Source organism: Podarcis gaigeae, assembly GCF_964106915.1.
Source record: "Podarcis gaigeae genome assembly, chromosome: 8".
NCBI classification, from domain to species: domain Eukaryota; kingdom Metazoa; phylum Chordata; class Lepidosauria; order Squamata; family Lacertidae; genus Podarcis; species Podarcis gaigeae.
In genome coordinates, this window is record NC_139684.1 from 87,409,198 (window position 1) to 87,426,385 (window position 17,188).

The following is a 17,188-nucleotide window of genomic DNA, read 5'->3' on the forward strand; positions in this document are numbered from 1 at the left end:
CCACCAACAAGGCCTTTTCCTGCATCCTCACCATGGGGGCCTGAGAGAAGGGTCTCTCCTGAAGACCTAGGGCCAGGGCAGGTTCATATTGGAGGGGGGGGGCGGGATACGGTGCTTCAGACAGCCTGGGACGAAGGGGGCTTGCGCAGGAGAAATCCCCAGGGATGAGTTACGGTGTGCTTGAATTCGTGTGCTATAGGGCTCCCTGGAAAAGACCCTGATGTTGGGAAAGATGGAGGGCAGAAGGAGAAGGGGACGAGAGAGGACGAGATGGTGGGACAGTGTTCTCGAAGCTACCAGCATGAGTTTGACTAAACTGCGGGAGGCAGTGGAAGACAGGAGTGCCTGGCATGCTCTGGTCCAGGGGGTCACGAAGAGTCAGACATGACTAAGCGACTAAAAAACAACAAGCAGCCAGGCTCTTCTTAGCCTCTTATGGAACCTCCAGGCCCAGAGGCAGTCTACCTGGATTCCTAGGTTCTTTGGGACATTTGGCTACTGTGAGAGTAGGATGCTCACCTGACCCAAGAGGATCGTCTTACATTTCCAAATGCGAATGCCTCCAATGTCTTCTGCTACCTTCCCTCTTTTAAAGCTCCACCCGTAGCGATTGAAGGCACTTGATGTTTTGTGAGGGACGCATTATTTTTTGGAGACCGCCCCCCCCGGCCGGCAATGCAGAGGGGAGACTGGGCATGCTCTGTCCCTTTTACAAACTGTGCAGAAAGGGGAGTGGGTGATTTGGGCAAATGCAGGCATTCTCACATGACCCCCCCAACCTGCCCACCCCCCAGCAGCCCATCCGTACATGAGCCCAAACCCCAACAATGCAGGAATCACAGCCAGGAGGCCACACGTCAGACACTTCTTGTTGTTTTTTTCCCCAACAACCATTTTTATTAAAGTGTAAATCCAGGCAAATGTTGAGAACCGGCTCGCGCCAACCCCGCAGCTGCGTCAGTGGCCGGGATGGGTGTGTCAGAGTCCCGGGAGAAAGAAACATAAAAAGGTGCGTGGAGGTCGATTGTGTGCTCTGGCCAGCATTGGGCACCTGTTTAAGACGGAGCCTTTCTCCTGGAGAAAGAAGGTGTTGCTCCAAGGCTGGCGGGTCCGTGTCAACTTTCCCTTAAGGAATAAATTCAGCAGGCAGGGAGGGAGACCGGGGAGGGTGGCACTAGGGTAAGAAAGGGGCCTTCGCCCACCCCCCAAACAGCCACAGCTTCCTGGAATTTCCTTGGGGGGTGCTGGGGAGGGTGCCCCACTCCAAGCTGTGCCAACTCTGCTCAAGGACGGCAGCCGCCCAGAGGACTATGCTGGGAGAACGGACGTCTCCGGCACGCAGTTAGCCCAGGGGGGTGGACTGGAGAAGGCGAGCGGCTTTCTGTCGTGTCCAAGCCATGGCGGGGGGGGGGGAAGGAGGTGAGAGGGCAGGAAGGTCTCTTTGGGAAGGGGTGGTTGGGCAGCTGGCGGGAAGGAAAGGGGCAGGAGGAGGAGGAGGTATGTGTGGGTGTATATATATCTCTGTGTGTGTATGGGGGTCAGAGCAGGAGAGGGGGGGGAGTCATTCATTCGGCTTTCGCTTTGGCTGTCGGCAGTTTGGACAGCATCCTAGGAGGAAAGGGGGAGAGAGAGAAGAAATTAAGCCAGTAGCGAGTGGAAAGAGTTTCTTGCTTTTAAAAAAATTATCTGCAGGACATCGTCTAGAATAAAATACCGTATTTTCGCTCTATAAGACGCACCAGACCACAAGACGCACCTAGTTTTTGGAGGAGGAAAACAAGAAAAAAAATATTCTGAATCTCAGAAGCCAAAACAGCAAGAGGGATCGCTGCGCAGTGAAAGCAGCAATCCCTCTTGCTGTTCTGGCTTCTGGGATAGCTGCGCAGCCTGCATTCGCTCCATAAGATGCGCACACATTTCCCCTTACTTTTTAGGAGGGAAAAAGTGAGTCTTATAGAGCAAAAAATACGGTAGCTTACTAGGGAAATGCTGAAGTTGCCCTTTGGGGCGCCTCAGGGTCAATTTTTTATGGTAGCCCAAATCTCAGTTGTACGGGAGTATGTACAGTGGTACCTCTGGATGCGAACAGGATCCGTTCCAGAGCCCCGTTCGCATCCAGAAGCAAAGGCAACCCGCTTCTGCAGGGAAAACCCACAAGTAGATCCGTGCACAACACTCTCCCTTCCTGCCGTTTCCAGCAACTGATGTTCAGAAGCATCGCTGCCTCCGACTGTGGAGGGCAGCACAGAGCCAACACAGCTAGTAGCCATGAGAAGCCCTCTCTTCCTCCATGAAATTGTTCAATCCTCTTTCAAGCCAATCAGAGTTGGTAGCTGTCACTGCTTCCTGTGGCAGGGAGTTCCGCAGTCTATTTCCCCCTTTTGACCTATTGGCCCACCCACCCAACAACACAGCGTACACATTTCTGCAAGTTTAATCCACGAATGAATCAAGTCGTTGCACATTCCAAGAGCTCTGCAAACAGATGACAGCCCTGAGTTTAAGCCGGTGAGCCCATTCCCTTTGCAGCAGCCCAGTCCCCACACCTAAAGCGGAATGCACATTATAAGGACTTAATGCAGATGTGAAATTCTGGGGGACATACGAGTGGGGAAACACTTTCGCATCTCCTTTTTGTGTGTGCAAGTTTCTTCGAGGCTTGTGGTTGAAAACAGGATGCGAGGCCAGACGAACTTGTGCTTTGGGGGCAGCGAGGCCAGTTCTTCTTAAATATTTCTGAACTTCCTCACGGCAGGTGGGCGCTAAAGGCGATGGGTGGTCCCCCCCCCCTCAAATTCGAGAGCACACTGGTGCCCGCTCCAGAAGTTTTGAACTGCAACTTCCACCAGTCCCAACTTTGCCCGCGGCCTGCAGGGCAATCAATTAACGTGGAAACATCTAACTATGGTCTTCTGCAACCTGGTGCCCTCTCCAGGTGTGCTGATTGGGGGCTGGGGGGCATTGTCATCCAAAACATCTGGAGAGGACACTGGGTTGGCAGAGTCTGTTCTGGAGATTGCAGGAGGGCTAGGAGAGCTGCTTCCCTTGCCAATGCTCATCGGAAGGGCCTGCCTCCATAATTTCTATAGGTCCCGAACCAGCACTGGTAGCAGTGGCCCAGTGTGCCAGCAGGGGGTGCTGTGGGGCTAGTGTATATACACAGAAACCCCATACACTATTCAGTTTCTGAAAATTCATAGCACCCACGGGTGACGCTCTCTTTTCAAAATAGGAGCCAATGTCGTGCAGTGCTTGGAGTGTTGGGCCAGGTAGAGGTAAAGGTAAAGGGACCCCTGACCATTAGGTCCAGCCGTGGCCGACTCTGGGGTTGCGGTGCTCATCTCGCTTTACTGGCCGAAGGAGCCGGCATACAGCTTCCGGGTCACGCGACCAGCATGACTAAGCCGCTTCTGGCAAACCAGAGCAGTGCATGGAAATGCCGTTTACCTTCCCGCCGGAGTGGTACCTATTTATCTACTTGCACTTTGACGTGCTTTCAAACTGCTAGGTTGGCAGGAGCAGGGACCAAGCAACAGGAGCTCACACCGTCGCGGGGATTCGAACTGCCGACCTTCTGATCGGCAAGCCCTAGGGTCTGTGGTTTAACCCACAGCGCCACCCACGTCCCTACCCCTGTCTACCCCTCCCCTTGTGTGACATGTCAGTGATGTAGCAATGATGCTGTACAAACTGTATTCTGGGATAAATAATAATAATAATAATAATAATAATAATAATAATAATAATAATAATAATTTATTATTTATACCCCACCCATCTGGCTGAGTTTCCCCAGCCACTCTGGGCGGCTCCCAATCAAGTGTTAAAAACAGTACAGCGTTAAATATTAAAAACTATGGTGGAAAAGTTTTAAAAGTCCTTGTCACCCCATCCTCGGGGTTCAAAATTCCTCTTTGAACCTGTTGCACAATAAACATTGGTCTACAGCTATTTGCTCCGGTTGGCTGGACTCCTTCCTTTATTCCGCAGGGACCCGCGGGCTCTGCCCGACCAGCTGGGGGACTGAGCAGCCTCGCACCTAGATTTTTCCATAACAGGGGCAACGGAAGGATGTGGTGGCCCCCTCCCCACGTGAGGAAGAAGCAAGGAAAAGAGGCAGGGGGCAAAGGAGAGACAATACCCCCCCCAAAAAACCCCCACAACTTACTTTGCTCTGAGGTTACTCAACTGATTCCTCACCAGTCCCACGTACTGGTCAATCTGTGCCTGGAAAAAGGAAAAAGGTAAAGGGTCTGTGGTGAGCGGAGATTTGCTGGAAATGCCAGGAAGATGTTCAGGCTCCAGAATACGTCTGTGTATGCTTTAAAGAGGCTGCTTCCTTCAGATGTCACTCCATACATGCTCAGAGGCACTCTGGCCTTCCACCGGTATGTTTGAAAAGCTACTTTCCAGAGAAATTGAAAGGCACTTGGCACCTGCTTAAAGGGTTCCTAGGCTTGCATGCAATCCATGCCAAACATTGGAAGCAACAGCTTTCTACAAAAAAGGAACTGTACTTAGAACACTCCTGGAGCACCCAAATGAACTACAGCTCCCAGGGTTCTTTGCCCAGTGAGAGAGGGCAAAACCAGGAATATGGGGGCATGGCAAGAACATGTCGTGATGGGCAGGTCTGAACCCAGTGGGTCTTGGTGCGGACCTTAGCCAATCAGGTCATAACAAGGATGGGGGGCAGCTGACCCGGCTCCCAAATGCTGTTGGCCCCCAGCTCCACAATGGTCAGTAATTATGGGAGTTGTAGTTCAGCAATATATGGACTACCACTGCTTTAAAAACCACCATCTTATTCATAGAATCATAGAATCACAGAGTTGGAAGAGACCACAAGAGCCATCGATTCCAACACCCTGCGAAGCAGGAAACACCATCAGAGCACTCCTGACATATGGTTGTCAAGCCTCTGCTTAAAGACCTCCAAAGAAGGAGACTCCACCACACTCCTGGGCAGCAAATTCCACTGTCAAACAGCTCTTACTGTCAGGAAGTTCTTCCTAATGTTTAGGTGGAATCTTCTTTCTTGTAGTTTGGATCCATTGCTGCGTTTCTGCTTCTCTGGAGCAGCAGAAAACAACCTTTCTCCCTCTTCTATGTGACATCCTTTTATAGATTTGAACATGGCTATTGCATTGGCTTTTTTAGCTGCCGCGTCACACTGTTGGCTCATGTCAAGTTTGTGGTCAACCAAGACTCCTAGATCCTTTTCACATGTACTGCTCTCAAGCCAGATGTCACCCATCTTGTATTTGTGCCTCTCATTTTTTTTGCCCAAGTGCAATACTTTACATTTCTCCCTGTTAAAATTCATCTTGTTTGTTTTGGCCCAGTTCTCTAATCTGTCAAGGTCGTTTTGCAGTGTGATCCTGTCCTCTGGGGTGTTAGCCACCCCTCCCAGTTTGGTGTCATCTGCAAATTGGATCAGGATGCCCTTGAGTCCATCATCCAAGTCGTTGATAAAGATGTTGAATAAGACCGGGCCCAAGACAGAACCCTGTGGCACCCCACTAGTCACTCTTCTCCAGGATGAAGAGGAACCATTGATGAGCACCCTTTGGGTTCGGTCAGTCAGCCAGTTACAAATCCACTGAGTGGTAGCATAGTCAAGACTGCATTTCAGGATGCCGACGGCTGCTCTCACATTTTTAATCGTTTCCCCTGCGCTCTTGTTCAAATTTCTGAGATTGTAAATGATTTGAGAATTGATTCACGTTTTGGAACATTTATCACCATAAGCCACTCAGGTGAAAAGTGTGCGTTTTATGAAACAGTCATCAAAATGAGCAAAGAGCCAGCTTCTGCTTCATACAAAATAAATAAATAAATAAATAAATAAATAAATAAATAAATAAATAAATAAATTCTACCCCGCCCGCCTGGCTGGGTTTCCCCAGCCATTCTGGGCGGCTTCCAACAAAAGATTAAAAATACATTAAAACATCAGTCATTAAAAACTTCCCTAAACAGGACTGCCTTCAGGTGTTCTTCTAAATGTCTTATAGTTGTTTATTCCTTTGACATCTGATGGGAGGGCGTTCCACAGGGCGGGTGCCACTACCGAGAAGGCCCACACACCTTTCCTCTTCTACACACATTTCTACCAATCTTTGCAGAAGATTAATAAAAAGGAACTTTCCTCCCACTGAGAAGCAATTGGTAAGTAAGAGCTGAACACAGCGGGGGAACTCCCAGATGTGCCGCGCTTCTCTAAGAATATGACTCTCATCCTTGTCTTCAACAGGTCCTAACCCTGAGTAGCCTCGAGCCAGACATGTGGGATGAGGAGGGCTTCGATATCAGCAGAAGGGGCTTGAGCCCCCGTACCTTAAAGGAACTGAATGCTCCCTTGGGTAAAGTCTCCCAATTCCAGCTACACCCCCCCTCCAATGCCCAAGTCACCCACCTGATGTTGCCTGTACAGCAGAGGGAAGGTAAATGCACTTATCACACCTGCAGGAAGGAGAATAAAGGAAAATGAGAGTGAAAATCTGCTGCGCTGCTCTCTGCTTTTTTAAATAATATTAATGACCCTCCCTGCCCACAGACTGCCTCGCCAGAGTGGTGCATGCTCTAGTTATCTCCCGCTTGGACTACTGCAATGTGCTCTACATGGGGCTACCTTTGAAGGTCACCAGGAAACTACAACTAATCCAGAATGCGGCAGCTAGACTGGTGACTGGGAGCGGCCGCCGAGACCATATAACACCAGTCCTGAAAGACCGACATTGGCTCCCAGTATGTTTCCGAGCACAATTTAAAGTGTTGGTGCTGACCTTTAAAGCCCTAAACGGCCTCAAAGGCCCAGTAGACCTGAACAATAATCTTGGTCATTTGATTGCTCTTTTTACCCATTGCTGTCTTTTTTATTTGTATATATTGCGTGTTTTATGTTGCTATGGCCGTTGGCTAATGCGAATAAATTTTATCTTATCTTATCTTAATGTTACGTTCTTTCAGGTTACGTCCCATGGCAACCTGGGAGTACCAGAAAGAGTTACTTCTGGGTTCGCTGCTTGTGCATGTGCAGAAGCACTAAATTGTGCTTCGTGCATGCGCACAAGCGCCAAATCGTGCCACGCACCTGCGCAGATACAGCACTTCAGGTTGAGCTCTTTTCATGTTGCGAACGGGTCTCCGGAACGGATCCCGTTCGCAACCAGAGGTACCACTGTATATATCTGGCAGGGCACCTGTGTCATAAATCCAACAGGTGGTGTTGTGACAAAGCTTCACCAGCTGCTCTTAAAGGCGCAGGAGACTTTTCTCCCTGACTTCTTCTGTCTAGTCCAAGGTAGCGCAGTGAATTTTGACTGAACCACTGAGACCACAAGGCTGTTGTTCCTTGTTGGTGGTCTCCTCTTCTCTCTGCCCCAGCCCTGAGATGTTGCTCCTTGCCCAGCTCACGGCCTTACCCAGTATCAGCAAAGTCAGCCCATTGAAGACGGCTCCCACGTAGGTGAGGATGTAGAACAGGAAAGCAAACTGAAAAGCAACAGGGGAGAAAAGAAAAGGGCTCAGGAGTCTTTTGTTAGGCACAGAGAAAGTTCCAAGACCAGCTGCAGTACAATCTTGGGAGCCCCCCCCCCCCCCGGTCCTGCTGTGTACCTGGCAAGATCGGAACCCGTTCCCCTCTTCAAACACACACATACATATACCCAGCATCCGCCACAGAGGATGTAGTGCTTAGAGTGTCAGACTAGAAACTGTAAGGTAAAGGTAAAGGTACCCCTGACCATTAGGTCCAGTCGTGACCGACTCTGGGGTTGCGGTGCTCATCTCACTTTATTGGCCGAGGGAGCCGGTGTACAGCTTCCGGGTCATGTGGCCAGCAGGACTAAGCTGCTTCTGGCGAACCAGAGCAGTGCACGGAAACGCCGTTTATCTTCCGGCCGGAGTGGTACCTATTTACCTACAGTCATACCTCGAGTTGAATATGCTTCGGGTTGAGCACATTCGAGTTGTGCTCTGTGGCAACCCAGAAGTAACGGAGCGCGTTACTTCCAGGTTTTGCCGCTCGTGCATGCACAGACACTAAAAATGGCATCACGTGCATGCGCGGAAGTGGCGAAACGCAACCCATGCACGCGCAGATGCGCCGTCACGTCTTGCGTTCCGTTTGCATCCCGAGGTACCACTGTACTTGCACTTTGATGTGCTTTCGAACTGCTAGGCTGGCAGGAGCAGGGACCGCGCAACGGGAGCTCACTCTGTCGCGGGGATTCGAACCACTGACCTTCTGATCGGCAAGTCCTAGGCTCTGTGGTTTAACTCACAGCGCCACCTGCGTCCCAAGGAACTGTAAGAGCAGAGTTCAAATCCCCCCCCCCAGCCCACGAAACTCACTGGGTGACCTTGGGGGCCAGTAATGTGGCTCACTCTCATTTTGACCTACCCCACAGGGTTGTTGTGAGGATAAAATAGGGAGGAGCAGAACCATGGACACCCGCTTCAGCTCCCTGGAGGAAAGTTGGGATGTAGATGGAACAACAGAGCAAAATATAAAATAAATATATGAGACATGCCAGGCTAATTGCATGTCTGTTGACGTCCGCACACATGGCGATCTTAGGGCCTATTCATGTCAGTGGGTCAACTCTTGAGCTGGATTTAATCAGACGTATCTCTCGGCCAACCGGGCCCTGCTCCGTGGCAGCTGAGCGGAACCTCCACATCCAGGAGCAGTTGAGCCCGACTCCTCCTTACCTTAATGGACTCCACCAAGTCATCCACCAGGAAGAGGCGCTGGAGGGACTTGGTGCCCGACGTGACGTAGAAGACGACCCGCTCCGTGAGGCGCTCCAGCTGCTCCTTCGACAGCCCCAAGTCGGCATCCAGCTGGGCCCTGGCAAAGATGGGATAGGTGGATGAGCAAACGCCAGGCGACCTCGTCAAAGGCAACCTTTAGAAGCACCCCTTGGCACATCCCCGGCTGCACAGCTCAAATTATGCTCCTCCAAAGTGTTATGGGAGCGGGTTGGGCTAGATGACCGCTGGGGGTCCCTTCCGAGTCTATGATCCTGTGGTATGCTTTTGCAGTTGCTCTCATGGAGAGAGGGGGATTTACTGGGAAGCAAGGTGCAGGGGGATTTTTGGGGTGCCATTCAAGGATGGAAGGTTGAGCCCCAGGCAGAAGGCGGTGAAGGTCCTGTGTGAGTGTCTGGAGGCGGTTGGAGGATGGATGGCGGCTAACAGATTGAGGTTGAATCCTGACAAGACAGAAGGACTGTTTTTTGGGGACAGGGGGCGGGCAGGTGTGGAAGACTCCCTGGTCCTGAATGGGACAACTCTGCCCCTGAAGGACCAGGTGCGCAGCCTGGGAGTCATTTTGGACTCACAGGTGTCCATGGAGGCGCAGGTCAATTCTGTATCCAGGGCAGTTGTCCACCAGCTTCATCTGGTATGCAGGCTGAGGCCGTACTTGCCTGCAGACTGTCTCGCCAGAGTGGTGAATGCTCTAGCTTTCTCTCGCTTGGACTACTGCAATGTGCTCTACGTGGGGCTACCTTTGAAGGTGACCCGGAAACTACAACTAATCCAAAATTGCGGCAGCTAGACTGGTGACTGGGAGCGGCCGCCGAGACCATATAATACCAGTCTTGAAAGACCTATATCGGCTCCCTGTCCATTTCTGAGCACAATTCAAAGTTTTGGTGCTGACCTTTCAAGCCCTAAACGGCCTCAGTCCAGTATACCTGAAGGAGCATCTCCACCCCCATCGTTCTGCCCAGACACTGAGGTCCAGCTCCGAGGGCCTTCTGGCGGTTCCCTCATTGCAAGAAGTGAGGTTACAGGGAACCAGGCAGAGGGCCTTCTCGGTAGTGGCACCTGCCCTGTGGAACGCCCTCCCACCAGATGTCAAATAACTACCAAACTTCTGAAGGCAGCCCTGTTCAGGGAAGCTTAGGGAAGCATGCCTGGCGTGCTCTGGTCCATTGGGTCACAAAGAGTCGGACACGACTAAACGACTAAATAACAACAACAAATCTTATATTTTGGAAATGTACATCCAGGTTTTTTGCCTTTAATTTTGTTGGGGCCTCCAAGAGAGTGGGGCCCTAAGCTTTCGCTTGTTTAGCTTATACATAAATCTGGCACTGTGACCTGCCTTTTCCTAAGCCAGACCATTGCTCTGACGGTGGAAGGGGCAGGATGGAGGGCAGGGAGGCTGACAGCAGGGGACGCCAGAGCCAAGGACTGGTGGAACCAAGTAATTCTAGGTTGTGTATTTACAGCCTCTACGCCAATCAGAGACATCACCTTGCCGACAAAGGTCCCTATAGTTAAAGCTATGGTTTTCCCAGTAGTGATGTATGGAAGTGAGAGCTGGACCACAAAGAAGGCTGATCGCTGAAGAATGGATGCATTTGAATTCTGATGCTGGAGGAGACTCTTGAGAGTCCCATGGACTGCAAGAAGATCCAACCTCTCCATTCTGAAGGAAATCAGCCCTGAGTGCTCACTGGAAGGACAGATCCTGAAGCTGAGGCTCCAAGACTTTGGCCACCTCAGGAGAAGACTCCCTGGAAAAGACCCTGGTGTTGGGAAAGATGGAGGGCACAAGGAGAAGGGGACCACAGAGGACGAGATGGTGGGACAGTTCTCGAAGCTACTAGCATGAGTTTGACCAAATTGTGGGAGGCAGTGGAGGACAGGAGTGCCTGGCGTGCTCTGGTCCAGGGGGTCACAAAGAGGCGGACACGACTAAACAACAACAATGGGGCTGGGTGCGTGCTTTGTGGTTCACTCACTGGAAAGGGTTGTGTCCTTCCCCTCGGTGGACGGCGAGTAGTATTTTGCTGTAAACCCTGAGAGAGATGGTGACGCTGAGGGCCGCCAGGGAGACGTAGGAGGCCACGCTGATGATGCTGAAGTGCAACAGGCACAGCAGGGCCACCATCAAGGCGGTGAAGATGAACGCCGACTTGCGGGTGTCGCGCCAGTACACCAAGTCTGCCACTGCAAGCAAAAGAGAAAAACAGCTGCATGACGCTGCAGAGAGAGAGAAATAAAAACCACCCATCTTGCTTGTCCTCATGACCAGCGCCGGATTTACGTATAAGCTAAACAAGCTCTAGCTCAGGGCCCCACTCTCTTGGGGGCCCCCCAAAAAATGTAAAGGAAAAACAACAACTGGATGTACATTTCCAAAATATAAGATAAGAAAACAAATAAATTAAAACCTACATACAGCAACCGTGTTTGGTGTTGTGTAGGGGAAGCAGGTGGTGCTGTGGGTTAAATCACAGAGACTAGGGCTTGCCGATCAGAAGGTTGGCGGTTCAAATCCCCGCGACGGGGTGAGCTCCCATTGCTCGGTCCCTGCTCCTGCCAACCTAGCAGTTCGAAAGCACGTCAAAGTGCATGTAGATAAATAGGTACCACTCTGGCGGGAAGGTAAACGGCGTTTCCATGCGCTGCTCTGGTTTGCCAGAAGCGGCTTAGTCCTGCTGGCCACATGACCCAGAAGCTTTACGCTGGCTCCCTTGGCCAGTAAAGTGAGATGAGCGCCACAACCCCAGAGTCGGTCACGACTGGACCTAATGGTCAGGGGTCCCTTTACCTTTACCTAGGCATCTGTGATGTACATCATGGGCCCCGACTGCTAGCCTGCTCCCTAAAATATCCCTGGTTTGCTCCTTTCTATATATAGTGTGCCTACATTCTGCCTGGACAACATGTGCAAATGGCTTGTGATACGTATAATGTCCATAAATCACCATATAGCATATATTCAACATAAAAAACAGCGGCAATTTGTTGTTGACAAAGGACAGCTGGACATATAAAGGGCCCCACTACCTTCCTTATGACACCAAATCACTGCCACCGCAGGGAGAAAGCGAAGCAAGGAACAGCAACTTCATTGTGCTGTAGAGAGAACCACCCGTGTCACTAGACCTCATGAAGGTGCAGGGATTTGCAACATAGCAGGCAAGAGAAGGCAAGCAGGAGGCACTAAAACAGGGGTCAGCAAACTTTTTCAGCAGGGGGCCGGCCCACTGTCCCTCAGACCATGTGGTGGGTTGGACTATATTTTGAAAATTAATAACGAACGAATTCCTATGCCTCACAAATAACCCAGAGATGCATTTTAAATAAAAGGACACATTCTACTCATGTAAAAACACGCTGATTCCCGGACCGTCCGTGGGCCAGATTTTGAAGGCGATTGGGCCGCATCCGGCCCCCAGGCCTTAGTTTGCCTAGCTATGCACTAAAAGTTTCAGATGCACCAGGAAGGATCGAGCAACATCATCTCAGGTCTGAAATTTAACGCACTGGCTTTTTAACGCACTACAAAACTATTCTAGTCACTGCCTGCTTGGTTCCTTAAACTCACCCCAGTGCCCCCTACCCCGCCCTCTAAAAAGCATTATTCAGAATAGCAATTTGCAAGACCCGCTGATAAAAGCAATAACATAATCTGATTCAAAATAGTGGTAGACCGATTGCACATTTGTTCCAAATCCAATTGAATCTATTTGATTTGGGTAATTCCACAAAGCTGGGGAACTTGCAGCATGAATACTGTACGCCCAAAGATGGGAAGAAGGGGAAGTGCCAACCCAGGAAAAGGAAGATGGAGTATGCAGAACTGGCAAGACGAACAGGCAAGATTAGAGACCAAAACGACGAAAAGTTCCTTGAGGACTGGAGACTGAGTTTTTAAAGAACTAAAATAGCAGGATGAAAACACGAGCAGGGTTCGAATTATGAGCAACTGCATTAATTAGTGAGATAAATAGGTTAAAATGAATGAATGGAATAGCATTTCCGAAGGGAAATAGGGAACGCGTGGAAGGGGAGGGCAGGAAGTGAGTAGGTAAAGTAAAGGTAAAGGGACCCCTGACCATTAGGTCCAGTTGTGACCGACTCTGGGGTTGTGGCGCTCATCTCACTTTATTGGCCGAGGGAGCTTGCGTACAGCTTCCGGGTCATGTGGCCAGCATGACTAAGCCGCTTCTGGTGAACCAGAGCAGCGCATGGAAACGCCGTTTACCTTCCCGCCGGAGCGGTGCCTATTTATCTACTTGCACTTTGACGTGCTTTCGAACTGCTAAGTTGACAGGAGCAGGGACCGAGCAACGGGAGCTTACCCCGTCGCGGGGATTCGAACCTTCTGATCGGCAAGCCCTAGGCTCTGTGGTTTAACCCACAGCACCACCCGTGTCCCGAGTGGATAAAGTAATTCACAGTAAAAACAAGAAAACCGAGGCACTTGATCCAGTGATAGCAGCTTTTCTGCTGTGACCGAGGAGGCAGAGCACAGCCATGGCGTCTAGGAGCCATCGACAGCCCTCTCCTCCTCTGTGAATTTGTCTAGTCCTTTTTGAAAGCCACCAAACTCGGTGGCCACCCCTGTGTCCTGGGGGAGAGATGCCCCGGCCTCTGTCCAGCTTTCTCCAACCAGCAGATTCTATATATATATATAATTCTTTATTCATTTTTCTTTTTCATTCATTATATACATCTCAAATTATTAACGTTTACTATATATTCCTCCCTCCCTCCCCTCCAAGACTTCCCCCAACTTCCACTTCTTGTTTGTTTCTATTCTCACCCACTTTGCTATCTCTCAACAGAAAATGTTATTAATAACCTAAAAACATAAAAATTAAATTAAATTAAAATCAAATCAAAAATTTAAATTAAATTTAAATTAGATTAAATACACCATCCTATGTCACTATCTTCTAAACATTTTCTGATGCTGATAATGTGGATGTTTATTTAAATCCTGCCATCAAGTCTATTGACTTCCTTTGTTTCTGCAAATATAATATGAATGGTTCCCAATCTTTTTCAAAGTCTCTGTTGCCTTTTTCTCTTAGTCTTTCTGTCATTTTTGCCGGTTCTGCATAGTTCATCAACTTCTCTTGCCGTTCTTCCTTTAGTTGGTGTTTCTCCAGTCTCCCAATTCTGTGCAATCAACATTCTTGCTGCTGTAGTGGCATACATAAATAAAGTCCTCATTTCTTTTGGTAAGTCTTGACCTAAAATACCTAATACAGAACCAGCAGGTTCTGTGGCCGCAGGAGATCCTGTGACGCAGAGGTGAGAGGTCTATGATCTGCCCCGGGCACTCACCCCCTGACTCAGGGATAAGGTGGGTCACGCTGGCTAAGGGGGGAAACTCAGCACTCCAGGAGACGAAATCAAACCTCTTCTGACCGCCCCATCCACTCCAGTGTAACGGTCGCATCCTGCACTTAAGTTTCGAAGGAGGGAGCTGCTCTTTTGTACCCGGGAGACCCTGCTTCCTCTCCCCAGAGGCTGCCGCTACACCCCAGCAATGGGGAAAGCACTCTGCACATGGTCAGGGACACCCTTGCTTTCCTCCCTAATCATTGCCATTGTTGCACTTGGTTATATCCCAGACAAATGGAAAACAACACAGCTCACAACACAGAAAGCTAAAACAAACACAAGGCTGAAAACTAATTTAATAGAATTAAAGCAACGTGTTGTGTGAAAATTCAGATCTGAAAAAAAAACACACAGCTTCTCAAAGGCCTGTTGGAATAAAGCAAGCTGTTTTCCACCTGCCAGGGGAAGGACAGCAAGGAGGGAGCCAGCCAGCCGTCCCTAGGCAGGGAGTTCCAAAGTTGCCTGGGAGTTGCTACCACAAAGTAGGCCCTTTCCTGCATTGCCAGGAGCCCCCCTCCCCATGAAGAAGCCTGAGGCTTGGATTTGGACACGGATCTGAACTCAGGGCTCCAAAGCCCAACCAATCCTCACTATGGCTTTGCGGTGGCCTTTCCTCCCTCTTCCGCCTGCCCTCCAAGCTCAAGGGGAGCTGGCCCTGCTACGGTTCCACCTCTCACATTTGTAAGAACTCGGGTCTTTTATTGCAGCAGAACCTACCCTTTGGAACTCCCTGCCTAGTGATATCTGGCAGGCAGCCTTCAGCATCCTCTTTCCGGCACCTGCTAAAAGAATCCTTGTTTGGATAACCCAGGTGCCTGGGAAGCCAGTGCGAGTTTTCTGTTAACTGTTATTTTAACGTTCCAAAAGAATTGTTGCCATTCGTTCTTCTGGCCGATCCTTTCATTGCAGTGTCTTCTCTGCAAACTGCTCTGAGGGTTGCTTTCATTTCACAATCCGGCTGTGTGTACGTTTGGTGGAATAAATCCATAAATAAGGGGAGGCCACGCCCTTCTGGCAGGATGAATCGGAGAGCCCGTGCTGGGCTGAAAGGTTTGGATGAGTTTGCAAGCCTGCAGGTAGGCAGCTGCTGCCAGTCTGAGCAGGCAACACTGGACCCAAGGCTCCTCTAGCATCAAGCATCTTCCTGTATGAGCTCAGGTATGGATTTAGGAACAAAGGACTCTGACTGACAGCTGCTCTCCAGGGTCTTGAGCAGAGGGGGAAAGGGTTAAACCACTTGCTATCTATTCTCCTTTATAATAAAAATAATAATAAAAAAAATTATACCCTGCCCTCCCCAGCCAGAGCCGGGCTCAGGGCAGCTAATGCCAATAAAATCTCAGTAAAAACATAATCGGGGGGAAAGGGAGGAAAAGGGGAAGAAACACCCCAATTAAAAAAACAGGTTAAAATGCAATTTAAAATACAGCCTCATTTTAAAACAGCTGATAAATCAAGCCTCGCCCAATCCCGTGCCCTCCAGATGCCCCAAACTACAACTCCCAGGTGTAGAACCGGGAGATGGGAGTTGTAGTTTGGGACACCCGGAGGGCGCAGGGTTGGGGAAGGGAATCCTTGCGGTTGGCCCCAGCGATCCCGGAGGACGGCGGAGGAGGAGGAGGATAGAAAAAGAACCCAAATGCCTGCAGCTGTCAGAAACATCACACACACACACCCCTCCCTGCTCAAACCCTATAACTGACAGCCCCAAATGCCAGGCAGGCATCTCAGCGAGGAAGGAGAGGCTGCGACAGGAGGGGGGGTGGAAAAAGGCAGGCCCCAGCTGCAGGGATTTTGGGGGGGTCTCACCTACCTACCCTCCCACCTCCTATGGTACCCGCATCACGCCCCAAAATGTTGCCTCCCCTGATCTCAACACCCCCCCCCAAGCCATACAGGATGCCCCTGCCTGTCCAAACAGCCGCACACAGCTTCTAAGGATTGGGTCCATCTCCCTCCCGGATCTTCCCTCCTCCCGTGTCGAGGTAGCCCAATTGCAGACCCTCGGTTGACACAGCCCCCCCCCCACTTTCTCCCTGGCAAGAAATCCCCCTTTTCAGAGGTCCTTCCACCCATCTTTTAAACTCCACCCAGCTCTGAGCCCCCTTGGGGGGTATAGATATATTTTTAAGTGTGTGTTTTTTTTTGGGGGGGTGTTTCCTACCTCTGTTAGCCATGGCGAGCCCCTTTTCCTCGCAGATCCAAGACTTGTCGCGGCTCTGCGGGAACCTCTCACGAGTGTCTGGCTGGAGGAGGGGCGCCCAGTCCTGGGAGGGGGGTGTCGGGGCAGAGGAGGGGGGCTATTTATAGCTGACGAATCCCAGCTGCCATTTACCGTCACAGAATCTCCTGCCTTGGCTTGAGCAGAGAGGGTTCCGATCACCCGGAGGTGGGGGCAGGGAGGCCAACAGGAGGGAGAGGAGCACCCAAATTCAGGGGTGGCGGCTGGGAGATGCTCATTTTGGGGTCTTGCAGGAATTTATGTATAGGTTGGGGGGGTTGCTCAGCTCACCCCACCCAGGCCTGGGTGCTCTACGCATTACACATGCAATGCACCATCTGGAGCTTTGCCAGCGGCCTGTGCAGGTAAACAAGCCTCGCCCCACAGTCATCGGTCGGACTCTGCCTTCCAACTGTTGCAGGAATTTATGTATAGGTTGGGGGGGTTGCCCCTCCAGCAGATATCATGCACATGCAGCCCACTACCAAGATCAGCCCAATCGCTTTTGTGACTTGTCCCCACAAAACACTTCATTGCAGTATCTTCCTGTCTATTCAAAGGGCCTCTGCTGCACGATACCAAATGTAAGAATTCACTGACAAATGTATCTCTGTACTGGCTCACTGGGAAAACTTCAGAAATTCATCTAGACATGTGAGCTCAGCTACCCAGCAGCCCCTCTGCCTGGGTGATAATCCCTGGCATCCTGATACCTGAGTGCCAGACAGGTAGCCATTCCAGAAAGAACAAACCCAGATGAAGACAAAAGGGTGTGATGAACTTGGCTGGGAAACAGGGAAATGT

At 50.5% G+C, this 17,188-nt stretch overlaps 1 protein-coding gene across 1 annotated transcript in view; it reads right to left on the reverse strand.

Moving 5' to 3' along the window:
• Nucleotides 1-874: 874 nt before the first annotated feature.
• RTN2 (reticulon 2) overlaps nucleotides 875-17,188 on the reverse strand; it is a 33,626-nt gene continuing 17,312 nt past the window's right edge. Inside the window, exons 5-10 of the mRNA XM_083754034.1 lie at nucleotides 10,764-10,971; nucleotides 8,719-8,857; nucleotides 7,428-7,497; nucleotides 6,419-6,465; nucleotides 4,169-4,227; nucleotides 875-1,608 (exon numbers count right to left, since the gene is read on the reverse strand). Of these exons, the coding sequence (XP_083610160.1) occupies nucleotides 1,566-1,608; nucleotides 4,169-4,227; nucleotides 6,419-6,465; nucleotides 7,428-7,497; nucleotides 8,719-8,857; nucleotides 10,764-10,971 (566 nt within the window). The 3' untranslated portion in view covers nucleotides 875-1,565. The remainder of the gene's footprint in view (nucleotides 1,609-4,168; nucleotides 4,228-6,418; nucleotides 6,466-7,427; nucleotides 7,498-8,718; nucleotides 8,858-10,763; nucleotides 10,972-17,188) is intronic.